The 14,561-nt window shown below is 39.2% G+C and overlaps 1 protein-coding gene across 1 annotated transcript; it reads left to right on the top strand.

The window, feature by feature from the left end:
- The first annotated feature begins 1,087 nt into the window (after positions 1–1,087).
- On the top strand, positions 1,088–13,438 carry LOC134499472 (cytochrome c oxidase assembly protein COX20, mitochondrial). Its single transcript, XM_063306140.1, has 4 exons — positions 1,088–1,348; positions 11,437–11,548; positions 12,172–12,235; positions 13,135–13,438. Exons 1-4 carry the CDS (start codon positions 1,310–1,312, stop codon positions 13,274–13,276), a joined length of 357 nt encoding a protein of 118 aa, XP_063162210.1. The 5' UTR covers positions 1,088–1,309; the 3' UTR covers positions 13,277–13,438.
- Positions 13,439–14,561: the final 1,123 nt, after the last annotated feature.

Genomic DNA, 14,561 nt, shown 5'->3' with positions numbered 1-14,561 from the left:
GACAACTTTTTCTCTCCATCTTCTCCCAACTTATTTGCAGTGTCTTGATCATATGAAAGTTTACTTCCTATTTTGTGACATTTTGTCTAGTCATAATGAAAATGGTCTTACTATGGATATTTAAATTGCAATGCATTTGCCAATATTGAGAAACTGCATATATAAGTGTTGAACATTTGGGAAGAATTTTGAAAGGTTTCACAAAAGTTTTCAATTATCTCCACATAACTTTTTAAAAAATATTGTGACACACACAGACAGAATACCTTTCTCCCAAGGATTTTAAAGTGCCATACTGGGGTGTTCCTCCATTTTGTCTTCACAACTATCCTGTGAGGTAGCCCAAATTGTGAGGCAGTGATAGGATTATGAATATGGCTCATGCTAGTCCAATATTCTAATCCATCTTTCCCTAATCTGATTCCCTCCAGATATATTGGACTACAACTCCAATTTTCAAGCCAGAAAGATTTTATGGGAGACATAGTCAATCATGCCCAGAGACTGTTAGTGATGGCTTCTCTAGTTACTCTATTAGAGTAGTCAACCAGGGGCCTTCCAGGTGTTTTTAATTTCAAAGATTTAACCAGCATGGGATTATGAAGTTGTACTTAAGCGTATGACAAGCATTACGCTGGAAAACATATTATAAACACTGTGCCAAGTAATGTGCGCATCAGTGCAGCCCCGGATTAGGGTAGTCAACTGTTTAAAATCATCACCCTGCAAGGTAAAATCCATCCCCCAAATGTCTGCATTAAAGATTTCTTCTAATTGTAGCTTTCGAAAAATATATCTTCGCCCGCTGTCCTGCGAAAACTGTTCTCTTGAAAATGCATAGAAGAACACGGGGTGCACATTCAGCAGTACAGTACATCCCAATGAGCTCAAGATTTACTTTACGGGGCATATAGCTTTTCCCCTAACAAATCTCTCATATGCTCAACTTCCACCCCCACTTTTCTCCCATTTCCCATATCGCCTTTTTCCCGCCCTCTCCCAGCTGCACCGTGAGCAGCCGTAGACGGGACCAGGAGACGGGAACGCGCGGAAAGAAGCGAGGGGAGGTGCGCGCGCGCGCGCTGCTCCGTGACCCATCTCACTGAACAAAGGATTCCTCTCCGCAATCTCCAGACCTAAAATGGCGTCAGTTCTCATTCCCAGCACCATAGAGATAACGGAGAGGCCGTGTTAGAAAAAAAGGCGGACGGCGAGTGGGTAGAGCGGCTGTCTTTAGCATAAGGCCTCTCTGCCTATCGCGGCATTCTGACTCGTTGGTCGTAGTTCTGAGGCTGGACGGGCTTGTCTGATGATGGCGACGGAGAAAGACACTGAGAATTCTAAGAAGGTAATGAGACGAAAGCTTTTTTAAAGGAAATTGCTTCTTTGCCGTCAAACCAGCACAAGAGACTCGGTTGGTCGAGAAGTACCGCCTTTCCAACCATGAACAACCACTTTGCTTCTCAAGCAATCAAGGACAGGCGAACCTTCCTCTTCCCGGCCAGAAATACATAATAGCCTTGAACGCGAAGGTTTCGGTGACCTCTCGTCTCCTCCTTTTGACATCTAGATGTAGGAGACCTAGATTTAACTTGAGCCTGCCAAACCTGCTTAGAACCGAGAAAAGCCAGGCCCCTTTTTTTCCTTCCACGTTGGGCGCGTGACATTTACTTCTGGAAATACCATTGCACCCTGGCGATCCTATTTCAAAATAATATCCATAATCCTTGCTGCACAACATTATTTTACAGGGGTTTACACTAGCAGAAGGAAAGAACAAAAATGAAAAAACGGTAGTCTTTAAAACAGCAAACTTTAATCTGGTTATGTTGACTGAATTATTTTTATGTGTTGATACAGACACACGAAATGTAATAGGAGTAACTACACCTTGGGGGTTATGATCCCAATTACTGTTCTGGTGTTAAAAAAACTGACAATAAATAGTGCATAGTTCATGTTAATATTTTTGTTGCATTATATATTCATTTATATATCCCCATCCCGTTGGGGGAGATGGGCGGTGATATAAATTTAAATAATAAATAAATTTATGCCATTTATCTACCACCTTAAGCCTTGTGGACTCTTAAGTGGTAGCATTTATAAATTACATAATAAATGGAAATTAATGCTAATTAATGGAAAGTGCCATCTCCCAAACTGAAATAAAATTGAATGGATATTACATGTTCTCTAAATGTTGTCCAAATGTACTTGATATTTTTCCAAAGAATAAACAATTGTTATGAAGAGTTTTTGTAGAATGTAATGTGCTCAGTATTCAGGTAACTAAAATTCTTGGCTGCTGTTATCAGGCTTTTAAAGGACCCTTACACTCTTGGGAAAGGACCATCCTTAATACAGTCTGTGTGTGTGTGTGTGTGTTAAATTTGCAAATGTGTTTATTTACAGATGTATGGTGACAATGTATTACAGGCATATTCATGTAGCAGTGCTAAATACAGACAACATACATATCTATCACGATATTCTGTTCAGGGTAAGAAATGCTATGCAAAGTATAGAAAGGGAATAACAAATAGACAAATAAATTAAAGACATAAGATATGAAAAGGAAATATAGTTACATTTAGTTTATCATAAGAACATATGCAGTGCCATGCTGGATTGGATCCCTGGCCCATCTAGTCCAGTAGTCTGTTCTCACAGTGGCCAACTAAAAGCAAAAGGAACCCCATTAGTTTCCCAGCAGATCGTCTTCAAAGGCCGTCATACTTGATCTCCATGACTTCCATAAATTGGTCCAATCTTTTTTGAAGCCAGCCAAGCTGGTAGCCAGCACCACATCTCATAGTAGCAAACTCCAAAGTTGGATTACACATTGTAGTATCTGAACATCATTCACTAAATCCATATTTTCCATCCTTGCAAATAATCTTTGCTTTCTCCATCTCCATATACCACTTCCTGTGTTGCCTTTTGTTCTGTAAACTTTTTGCCTCACTCTTTTTGCAGATCTTATTAACTCATCCAACCATGACTTCCATCTTCCTCTTCTCACCCTTTTCCTTCATATATTTAAAAAAATTCCCTTCTCACCCCTATGGGCGGTATGTGTCTTCCTCAACCTCAGGTCCTCTACCAGAGGCCTGGGAGTTTGAGGATTCTGTGCAGTCTTAGCTGTTCCTAGCATTGCATTCTTCTGGACAGAGAGGTTCTCCATGACCTTCTGTGGAATCTCCCATCTGGACTTGGGAAGGTCAAGCCCATACACTGTGCAAATGTTCCTGTACACAATGCCAGCTACTTGGTTGTGCTGTTCAGTGTATGCTTTTCCTGCCTGCATCTTACACCCTGCCACTATGTGTTGGGATGTCTCTGAGGCCTCTCTGCACAGTCTGCACCTTGGGTCCTGTCTAGTGTGGTAGACCCCTGCTTCTATGGATCTGGTGCTTTGTGTCTGTTCTTGTGCTGCTACGATCAGTGCCTCAGTGCGTCTTTTAGTCCAGCCCTTCCCAGCCACTGGTAGGATTTCCGAAGGTCAGCCACCTCAGCTATCTGTCAGTGGTACATCCCATGCAGGGTCTTTTCTTGCCATGGCACTTCCTTTGCTTGATCTCCTTTCCTTGTCTGCTGCTGCCTCAGGCATACTCTCAGCAGCTCATTTCTGGGTGCCATCTTACTGATGTACTCCTGGATGCTCTGGGTTTGACACTCACCAGACCCAACCCTCCCTCTTTCCAACTGGTGTACAGTCTCTGGGTGTTGGACTTGGGCTGGGAGCCCTTCGTACATTGTGAGGAGCTCCCAGGTCTTCGCATCAGCAGCCTCCACATCCTCCTCTGGCCAGCTCACTATACTGGCAGGGTATCTGATGACTGGCAGGGTGTACATGTTGGTGTGGATCTTGTTCTTCCCATTGAGCTGGCTCTTCAAGGCCTTTCTTATCCTTCGGTGGTACTTGGATGTTGCTGTCTTCCTTGCCTCCTCCTCGTGGTTCCCATGTGACTGTGGGATACCAAGGTACTTGTAGCTGTTCTGTATGTCTGCTATGTGGCCCGCTGGTAGTTCCACCCCATCAGTGTTAACTACCTCCCCTCTCTTTACTACCATCTGGCCACACTTCTCTAGTCCAAATGACATTCCGATGTCCTCACTATAGATCTGTGTCAGGTGGATCAGGGAGTTGATTCTCGTTCACTCTTAGCATATAAAGCTTGATGTCATCCATGTAGAGGAGGTGGCTGATGGTAGTTCCACTCTTGAACTTGTATCTATATTGAGTCCTTGTGATAATCTGGCTGAGGGGGGTTCAAGCCCATGCAGAACAGCAGCCGGTTTATCACCTTGGTATATGCCGCACTTGATGGCCATTTGTGCGAGCTGTCTTGTGTTGACTTCCAGTGTTGCCTTCCACAGTCCCACTGAGTTCTCGAGGAAGGTCCTTAGTGTCCTGTTGACTTTGTATAATGCCAGGCATTCGCAGATCCATGTGTGTGGCATTGAGTCACAGGCTTTCCTGTGCTCAGACTGTGCTTAGATTGGTGTCATGAGTGAGGCAGCGCATGACAATTGGTCTGTCTTGGGCAACTGATTTATCTATGAGCAACTGCTGTTTTGAGCCTCTGGTGTTGTCCCCAGTGCCTTTCTGAGCTGTGCTCATATAGTGGCCCATATGACCCTGTAGCTTGGCGGCTATGATGCCTGATAGGACTTTCCATGATGTGGGGAGGCAGGTTATTGGTCGGTGGTTGGATGGTGCTGTTCCCTTGTGGGAGTTTTTCATGACCAGCACTGTCCTACCTTGTGTTAGCCAGTCTGGGTGGGAGCCTGCTGCTAGCAGCTGGTTCATCTGTGCCACTAGGCGTTCATGCGCTGCTGTTAGTTTCTTCTTCTTGCCAGTAGGTGTGGATCATATCTGGGCTGGGGGCTGTCCAGCTCTTCATATTCTTGACCAGCTATTGGATTTCTGCTGCCGTGATGGTGACTGGTTCCTGCTCTGGGAGATTGCTGTGGTCTGTTCTCAGGTCCTGCAGCCACTTTGCACTGGTGTTACGTGTCTTCTCTTTCTCCCATATGTTCTTCCATAGTGTTCAGTTTCTGCTGTTGGTGGCTCTGCTGTTACTGTGTTGTTGCACTGCAGTTGGGAGTACACCTTGGATGGTTCTTTGGCAAACAGGGCATTTGTCTTGGCCTCTGCTTCTCTAGCGTATCTCCTTAGCCTGGTAGCCAGTGCTGTGAACCTTTGTTTAGCAGTCCATAGGGCTTCAGATGGACTCAGGCCCTTGTATTTTTTCAGTAGCTGAGTCTTATCCTTAATCTCCACCCTCTTCGGTAGTTCTGCCAGCTGACTAACCTGTCTAACTTCTCTTCTCTTCTCTTCTCTACACACACACACACACACTTGCAATTCAATTCTCATTAATTCTCCACAATGCACTTACTTCTATATTCAATTCATATTCATTTAAAACCTTTTCATAGCTTTTTGCTTCACTACACCCACTTTTTAAGTACCCTATTCTAACTGCTTTCATCTTTATGTTTCCCCTGACGTATTCAACTCTCAGTTCCATACAACAAAATGGGGAAAAGCACACTTTTATATACAGCCATTTGTGCTTCTTTCAACAAACGTTTATTCCTTAAAAACAGACTTCTTTTTCCTTACTCATAAGTTTAAGGCATGCCTTAAAAACAGACTTCATACTACTCATAACCTTTCTACCAGCATTTGGACATCTTAAAATTTCTCCATCCATTTTTCAACCTTTAGTAAACATTCTACTGAAATACCCACATTCATCTTCTTGCTCTAGTTTTTTTTTTACGAACATTCATTCTGTTTTCCTTATCTTAGTCTTTCACATGTTTCAGATCCATACTGCTAATTGCATCATAAAATCTATCTAGTATTCACTGTGATTCCTTGAGCAACATGGTACTTCATTTGCATACAGAAGTACATTTATGTTCATGCCTCTGACCAACCAACCTCTACCATTACTACAAGTATTTCCTATGCATTTATTCATATATTCATTAAAGACCCAAGGGACATCACATATTCTTGCCTTATTCCTGCTCAGTGTTGAACTATTCACTAAGCATTCCATTAATCTCACACATGCTTTATTTCCATCCACTTTTCTCACATTCAGCAATCAACCTTTAGCTACATAATAGAAAGATAATTACTTTATCATATATACCTTTCTCTAAATCAACAAATGTACAGTAAACTATTTCTCACATACATGCATTTCTTATTGACCAGTTGAAAAGCAAAAATCTGTTGTAGTCACCCCCTGCCTGGTATGCAGTCGCACTGTACATCCCAGATTTTACTCATCTCTCACACACTTTCAGTAAGAATTCTGCCAAATACCTTCCAAGCTCTCTTAATAACCCAATTTTCCTGTAAGTTTTGCATTCACTGTTGCTGTTTTTCTTTCGTTTACAGGAACAATAATAGCATTCTTCCAGTTGTCAGGTCCATCCTTCATACACATATTAAACAAATCTCATACCCATCCCATAAGCAAACCATATCCACATTTTAACATCTCTCGAATTACACTTTTTACAATTAGAGCTTTTCCATTTTGCAGTATTTCCACAGCATTTATTATTTCCTTTTCATGATTTTTTTTTCTTAGATATAACATTCACATCATTTGTTTCAATTCCACTCTTCAACTTATCACTATCATTCCTATAGAAATCTTTTAAAAGTAATTCCAGCATTTCCTCACTTCAATTTCTTCCCAAATCATATCACTTCTATTCTTTATTCTATTCTCTCTGCTGGGGGTTTCTTATTTAGCCCTTTTCATTCCACATCAAAATTGCTCTGTATTTTCTTCACTTCTTTCAATCTTAGCCATTCCTTGCTCTGTTTGAGTATATTCTCTGTAACTGTCTTCTTCCTATATACATTGTACAGTACTTTTCCCTCACAGCAGTGCACTTTTTCTCATCCACAGTCTCTTCATCCTTGTACCAAGCACTGTTTTTGATGCTTCCTGTTAGTGTAACTTCACATGCTTTTGTGGCAATCTCTAATGCAGTTCTTTTTACTGTATTCCTAGCAGTTTCCATTTCCCCTTTCCTTGGGTCCATTTTCTTTCATTCATGCCATCCATTCTGATACAGATCATATCCAAGTCAGTAATAGAACCTTCTGAAAACCTCAAAATAGTTATCTCCAGATAGCTCTTATTTAAAATAATCTGTTTTATATTTAATGGTCCACAAAGTGATTTACAGTAGCACAAATTTCTTTATTTAATGATACTGCCAAATTAGCTTGTCTTTATCATTTGTTTTGTTGCTGACACCCCACATTGTCAAAATAAAACAAAATATGTATTAGTCGTAGGCAGTATAGATTCTGAAAGAGTTGTATCATTACCTATTTTAAGCTTTTTGTGGTGAACTTTACAAAGTAGTTTACTGTTGACATAGTATTTTTGCACAACCATCTGCTACTCATTAAAGCAGGGAGAACAGAATGAAATTCAGAACAACATAAAGAAGAAATAAAGCCTTTAGGACATCCAGTCCCATATAGTGCTTTAAAAACTAGCATTCTGTAGTAGTTTGGGAACACTTCCTCACTTCTTGTTTCATAATTATTTCAAAGACACCTAGAGCGTGTTATGGTAACCTAATATGGATGTTACTGTGGCATGAATAATAGTAGGCAGAATTTCCTTTCCTGGAAGAGAAGGCAGTTAATACAAGTTTATATCATTGCTATTACTTATAAAAAAGCTTGCTTCTGGAAGTTCCATACTACAAGCCTGTGGTTTAAGGCAAGGGTAGACAACTTATGCCATTGGGCCACGTATGATTCTTGGATCACCTGTTGTGGCTCTCTACAACTGTGTCACTGAATATCAATGATATGATTGCACCGTAAGTTGGCACTGTGATTTACAACCATAGGAAGCACATGAAAATTGTGGTATAAGCCCTAAAATAGGGCTACCCATCCCATCAGGTCCAGCAGGAGAGGCATGTTACTGATCCCGTCTATGAAACAGTGTTACCCAGGAAGAGAGTCTTTTCTGCTGTGGTACCTGCCCTTTGAAACATGATTCTCCTGGACCTTAGATTAGCCCCGACCCTTTAGGAAGGCCCTGAAGACTTTGGCTTTGTCATCCCACTTTGGGGGCTGGTGTAGTGGAGAGCTCTACAATGGCTGTGTTGAATGTGATGTAGTGATGGACTTTGCCACTGATTATGGTTAAATTTTTTAAAATTTTTGTTTTATTGATGGTTTTTATATGTCTGTGTATTTGTTTAAGATATCTGTGTATTTGTTTTAACCTGTTTCTATTTGGTTTTTTTTTTAACTGTTGTGAGCCACCCAGAGTTACTTAGGTGAGATTGGTAACTATATGAATGAATGAACGAATGAATGAACGAACAAACAAACATTAGGCTTAGTGTAGTTAAAAGCATGGTTGTCCTCCAAAACAAAAAGGAATTGTGGGCCACATTATACTGCTCCACCCTGACCTGTTAAGTGTGGATCCCCAGTCACCATAAATTTCCATCCCCAGACCATAAGGACAATGCAACTCAGTTGTGAATCACTTATCAATCCATTCCTAGAATTGTGAAGTCCATGATCTAGAGCAGCCTTTCTCAACTTTTTGATCCTGGAGGAACCCTTGAAATATTTTTCAGGCCTCAGGGAACCTCTGCACATTCAGGCTAAAATATAGACCAGAAGTTACAAAATTTTTATATTAGTTTCATATGTAGGCCTATATATATATATGCATTAAGAGTGTTCTTACACTAAAAATAAAGAATGAAACATACCTCTTTAATGTGAAGTTGCTCAAATTTGAAATAATTCCTTATATAAATCGTGATCTTCCAGGTTACCCCTAGTGACCTCTCACGGAACCCTAGGGTTCCAGAGAACTCTGGTTGAGAAAGCCTGATATAGAGTAAGCTTGTTGTTCAGAAACTAATTTAGAATGCAGATGGATTTCTTTAAGTTATAGTAGCAATGTTGATGTTTTCAGCAATTTATGACCCTGCATCTCCAATGTCCAAATATATTCACTCAAGTAATTTATACACTGCGTGCACAATTATTAGGCAAGTTGTATTTTTGAGGATGAATTTCATTATTGAACTACAGTGCTCTCGGTCAATCCAAAATGTTAATAAACCTCAAACCTGAATATTTAAGAAAGTAAAAGTGAGGTTTTGGCTTTCTTAGGAGCATATCTGTGTGTGCACAATTATTGGGCAACTACTAGTGTGCAGAATTATTATGCAACTAAATGAAAAACGAAAATTCCCCCATCTCACTTGTTTATTTTCATCTGTTAAAGTGAGAATAATAAACAACTCAAAATTTACAAATAAACATTTCTGACATTTCAAACAAAAAATCAGTGACCAATATAGCCACCCTTCTTTGCAATAACAGTCATAAACCTTCCATTCATGGAGTCTGTCAGTTTCTTGATCTGTTGACAATCAACTTTTTGTGCAGCAGCAACCACAGCCTCCCAGACACTGTTCAGAGAGGTGTACTGTTTTCCTTCACCGTAAATCTCCCGTTTGAGAAGGGCCCACAAGTTCTCCATAGGATTTAGGTCAGGTGAGGAAGGGGGCCATGTCATTATTCTTTCATCTTTGAGGCCTTTACTGGCTAGCCACACAGTGGAGTACTTCGATGCATGCGATGGAGCATTGTCCTGCAGAAACATCACGGTCTTCTTGAAAGATGCAGACTTTTTCCTGTACCACTGCTTGAAGAAAGTGTCTTCTAAAAACTGTCAGTAGGTTTGGGAGTTGATTTTCAGTCCATCTTCAACCCAAAAAGGTCCAACTAGCTCATCTTTAATAATACCAGCCCATACCAGTACCCCACCTCCACCTTGCTGGCATCTGAGTCGAAGTGGAGCTCCGTGCCTGTTACTGATCCAGCCACGGGTCCATCCATCTGGTCCATCAAGAGTCACTCTCATCAGTCCATAAAACCTTTGAAACATCTGTCTTCAGATATTTCTTGGCCCAGTCTTGCCGTTTCAACTTGTGTGTCTTGTTCAGTGGTGGTCGAGTTTCAGCCTTTCTTACCTTGGCCATGTCTCTGAGCACTGAACACCTTGTACTTCTGGGCACTCCAGGTAGGTTGCAGTTCTGGAATATGGCAGCACTGGAGGATAATGGGTTCCTTGTAGCTTCACGTTTGATTCTTCTCAAATGTTTGGCAGTTAATTTGCGTCTTTTTTTCTCAACACGTTTCTTGCAACCCTGTTGACTATTTGCAACAAAACGTTTGATGGTTCTGTGGTCACACCCCAATATCTTAGCAAATTCAAGAGTGCTGCATCCCTCTGAAAGACTTCTTAAATTTTTGACTTTTCAGTCAGTTAAATCTCTTTTTTGGCCCATTTTGCCTGAGGATAAGAAGCTGCCTAATAATTATGCACACCTTGATATAGGGTGTTGATCTCCTTAGGCCACACCCTCCCTCATTACACAAATACACATCACCTGATATGCTTATATCCAATAAGCATTCAGGTTTATACAGCTTGGAGGTGGAAAATATGCATAAAAATGATGGTCAAAATACTCACTTGCCTAATAATTGTGCACAAAGTGTATATTAAGTAGTTGAGAAAATGAGCTAGAACATTGGGGCACTTACAGATAAATGGTTACAGATGAGTCCCCCATTCTTTGTTAGTGACACTGTGAATTTTGAGAACTTATAGTGGGAATTCATGCAAAATGGGTGCAGTGAGTGATATGACCAATCTCCTAGCACGATCATCTGCAACCTATCCACCAGGAAAGTAATATAACATAGAGCTATCCAGTTCAGAAATGTGATCTACATGATGCCATCAGAGACCACTTGTAAATCCAACAGAATCAGAAGAAGCACACTTCCTCTGTCCAAACTTAAGCATAGTTTGTTCATTCTTTTTTTCCATTTTGCACAATAGCAATGGTTTTCACAGTCCCTTGCATTCTGGAAGTAGTTTTAATTTATTATTCAAATGAATAATCAATTAAAACTACTTCCAGAAGTAGGCAATCCAATTATTTTTTGTCTATTGATATAAATAATGACCAAGTAATGCCATCAAAGAACCGAATACTATCAGCAAAATGTAAAATAACAGTATAATGTTGTGGCAGTTTTAATCTCTTAAAAATCTACTACAAATAACATAAAATCAATTGAGTTTTACTCATTGCAATAGTTATGTGACTTTTACAGTGTTCAGCTTTTCCTGTCTTTGTGGCTCAGTGGAAAAGCTACTTTTGCTAAATTTCTCTCTTCCGCTTAACTATAACAGGGCTGTTACCTTTGAAATTAGATCTTAAACTATTCAGAGAAATTGTTCTTGTTCATTTTAAAACTGTAAACTTATATTTGGTGTTCTCCAAGAATATTTAACTATGAGGTATTTAATTTCTTTTCAGTCTTTTCTGCAGGAAATGCTGGAGATCCATAAAGTTCCTTGTGCTCGACAGTCATTTCTTTATGGAATATTGGGTGGTCTAGGTGTAGGGCTTGGACACTTTTTGGCAACTAGTAAGTAAAAGTCAAGACCTGTTAACATGTAATATGTGAGTTTTGTGTGTAAAGTTTTATCTTTCCATTTTCCCATATTTTCTCACAGATTACCATTTGCCATTTTAATAACCTCAATTGACAGACCTTTCAAAGTAGCGCTTACTTCTGTCACTCTGCGTTCTTTCCTAGAAAAAGTACATATTCTCAACTATCCCTAAGCTTTGAATATTGGCAGTAAACTTTAAACTTCTAAGGTCTGAATGTGCTTTGAAAGCAAAGTCACTAGTTAAAGAATAATTCATTGTGATCAGCCAGTCTGTTGCAGCCCATAACTAGAGAGTCTTGTTTCAACACAGTTTGCATGTGTCTCCTCTGTTCCTCCTTTACCGATTCAATACGCTCTTTGGGCTTGCCTAATAACAACAACAACTCTGCAGTAATGATCTGTGGCTTAATGCATAGTTCCACTGAGTCCCATTCAGCTAAAATAAGTATTCTAATATTGATCCATTGTTGTCTTAAACTTCAGAAGTAACTGCATTTTGAACTATGTTTTGCTCTGGATTTCCTGTTTTTGTGCTGCTGCTGCCTCCATCAATATATGTTCAGTATGAGTAAGATAACTCTTTTCTCATCATCAGGCAAAGTGAGACGATCCTATAACTTGGGAATAGGAGGTTTTTTCGTGACAACATTAGGATGCTGGTGTGTATGATGATTCAATAATTATGATAGCCTACTGCTTCAAGACTGATCATGCTCTAATCATGCAAACATGTTGTTTTCTGCTGCTATAACATGCCAGGCAATTCCTGAAAATAGCCCATCTATTTTTTTCTACACCCTTATTAACAATAAGACTTGTTACTTATTAACTAATTATCATTTATAGTAAGACTTCCTTATTACCTGGAAGAGGTGTACTTTATAAGCGCCAGTCCAAATTCATACACAGTTGTCTTCACTTGTAACAATGAACAAATTTTCTTCCAAAACTTCCGTGTAGAATCTGTTTGATTCCGTAATTGGAATCAAATTATGATTCCAAAATTGGTTGTGGGCCACCCAGTTGTTTTTAGATCAGCAGCCATACAGATATTTTAAACAAATGAATAAAGTCAGTCAGTCATCAAGCAGCTTTTAAAATTTCTAGCCAGTTGCCTTTCTTTAAAAAAGGAGACAAGGCTACTGCAACAAAAAAAAAGAGTAGGCATGCCTCCTCTGCTCCTTTGTGTAGGGCATCGGGGCAGGGTCGGAAATAGCTTCTCCAGCAAGTGCTTGTGGCAGTCTGATACTTTTGGACTGATACAGAAAAAAGAAAATATGAATATGAATATAACCATTAAAATATTTTTGTTTAAAGGGTAGATTTGTTACCACAAAAATGTTATGTAGAATATTTATATACTCTATATCTGTATCTGTACATCAGCTGGACTTTTTATTCTCTGAAGCAGGAAAAGGGATCGTGCATGCTTTTATTTTTTTTTCTGTCTTGTTATCTTTGGCAAATGCTTAGTTTTTTTAAATTGCTGAAATAAAGCAACCAAAATACAATAAACAAATAATAATGCAAGTGATAATCATGTGCTGCTTTTCTTAAGGTTCTATTGTAGATATAACAATGCAAAGCTAAGGTTTCAGCAACGCATGATTCAAGAAGCGATAAAAAACAAGATACTGTTTGAAGGCACTCAGCTTGATCCTACAATGAAGACAGAAACAAACCATGAAAAAAGCCGTTAGTTTTGGCAATCCTATTAAAATATTTTGTACTGATTATGTGTAATTAAGGTATTAACATAACTGTAATCTGATAAAGCATTTTACTGTGAAATTCAGTCTTTATTTTTACTCGCACTTTACCACTGGTTTGTATGTAAATATGTTGCTTTGAGAGCATGGCAGGAGTCTGAAACAAGACTCCTGCCATGCTCTCAAAGCAACATATTTGCTTTGAGAAAAATGTATTTTTCATTCCAGCAGTGTTTTTTCTGGTGAGTTAGAAATATAGTCCCAGCATGCTGAAAGGCTTTATCCATTGGACAAAATGGACAAAACTAAAGGGCAGGTGCAGCTACTTTGATCTTAATGAAGTAAATTAGTCTCTTTTTTAGCTTCTCAGCTAGGTGGGAGAACTACTGCACATCACCCTCTGAGCGCTTTCCCTGCAATCCTCAATACCTATTTTAATAGGAAACGGAATAGCACTGTTTGCCTAACTCATGCTACAAGGAGATATATTTTGATGCTATAAATTTGATTACCATGCAAAATATTCCAAACATGTTAGTCATATCTTTGCTCCATAGATTTCACTCTTTCCAAATTGCTATACTTTGCCATTCTTCTTTCCCTTTTCTGAATTTTTCATCTGCAGTACTGGTAACATTCAGTGCCCGAGGCCCTTTGTTTCTAATTGTCACCTGATTTATGTACAGTAATGTACATGAATGTTTTTTATTTAAACATTTCCATTTACGAGAGCCAGATGGTGTAGCTGGATTACCTCAAGTCCATCATTCCCTCAGTCATAATCAGTGCAGGCTCTGCCTCAAGTTGGTGTGTGTGTGTATATCAATTAACTTTTTAAAAAAAATTGGCAGTGTTTTAAAGGGTCCATGTAGTTGAAAATACATTTTTCCATAATGTAGTAGAATATATTGTTGATCTCTTAGTATTGTAATGACCTACTAATCTTGTGGGATATTTTATTCCTGAAAACAAATGCTTGTCTCTTTAATTTTACATTTAATTAAAAAAAATGCTCACCTAGGAGAAAATCTTAATGAGTTCAGTGGATTGCACATCAGTGTACAAAATACGTATTTGTAAAGAACACAGTATGTTAATAAATACATGTATGCTTTTTGATGCAGTACCTTTTTTACCTTTAGCATGGAAGTGTCAATGAAGTCTGCCCAAGTGCACTAGGAAATCATGGTGTAGTAAATACCAAGCAGAAACTGGCAAGTTTCTTTGCCTAGCAGTCATAAAGTTGCAACCACAAACTCTTTTTTACATATCCCAG

Source organism: Candoia aspera, chromosome 1, assembly GCF_035149785.1.
Source record: "Candoia aspera isolate rCanAsp1 chromosome 1, rCanAsp1.hap2, whole genome shotgun sequence".
In the NCBI taxonomy this organism is placed as follows: Eukaryota; Metazoa; Chordata; class Lepidosauria; order Squamata; family Boidae; genus Candoia; species Candoia aspera.
This window is presented reverse-complemented; position numbering and strand designations above follow the sequence as displayed.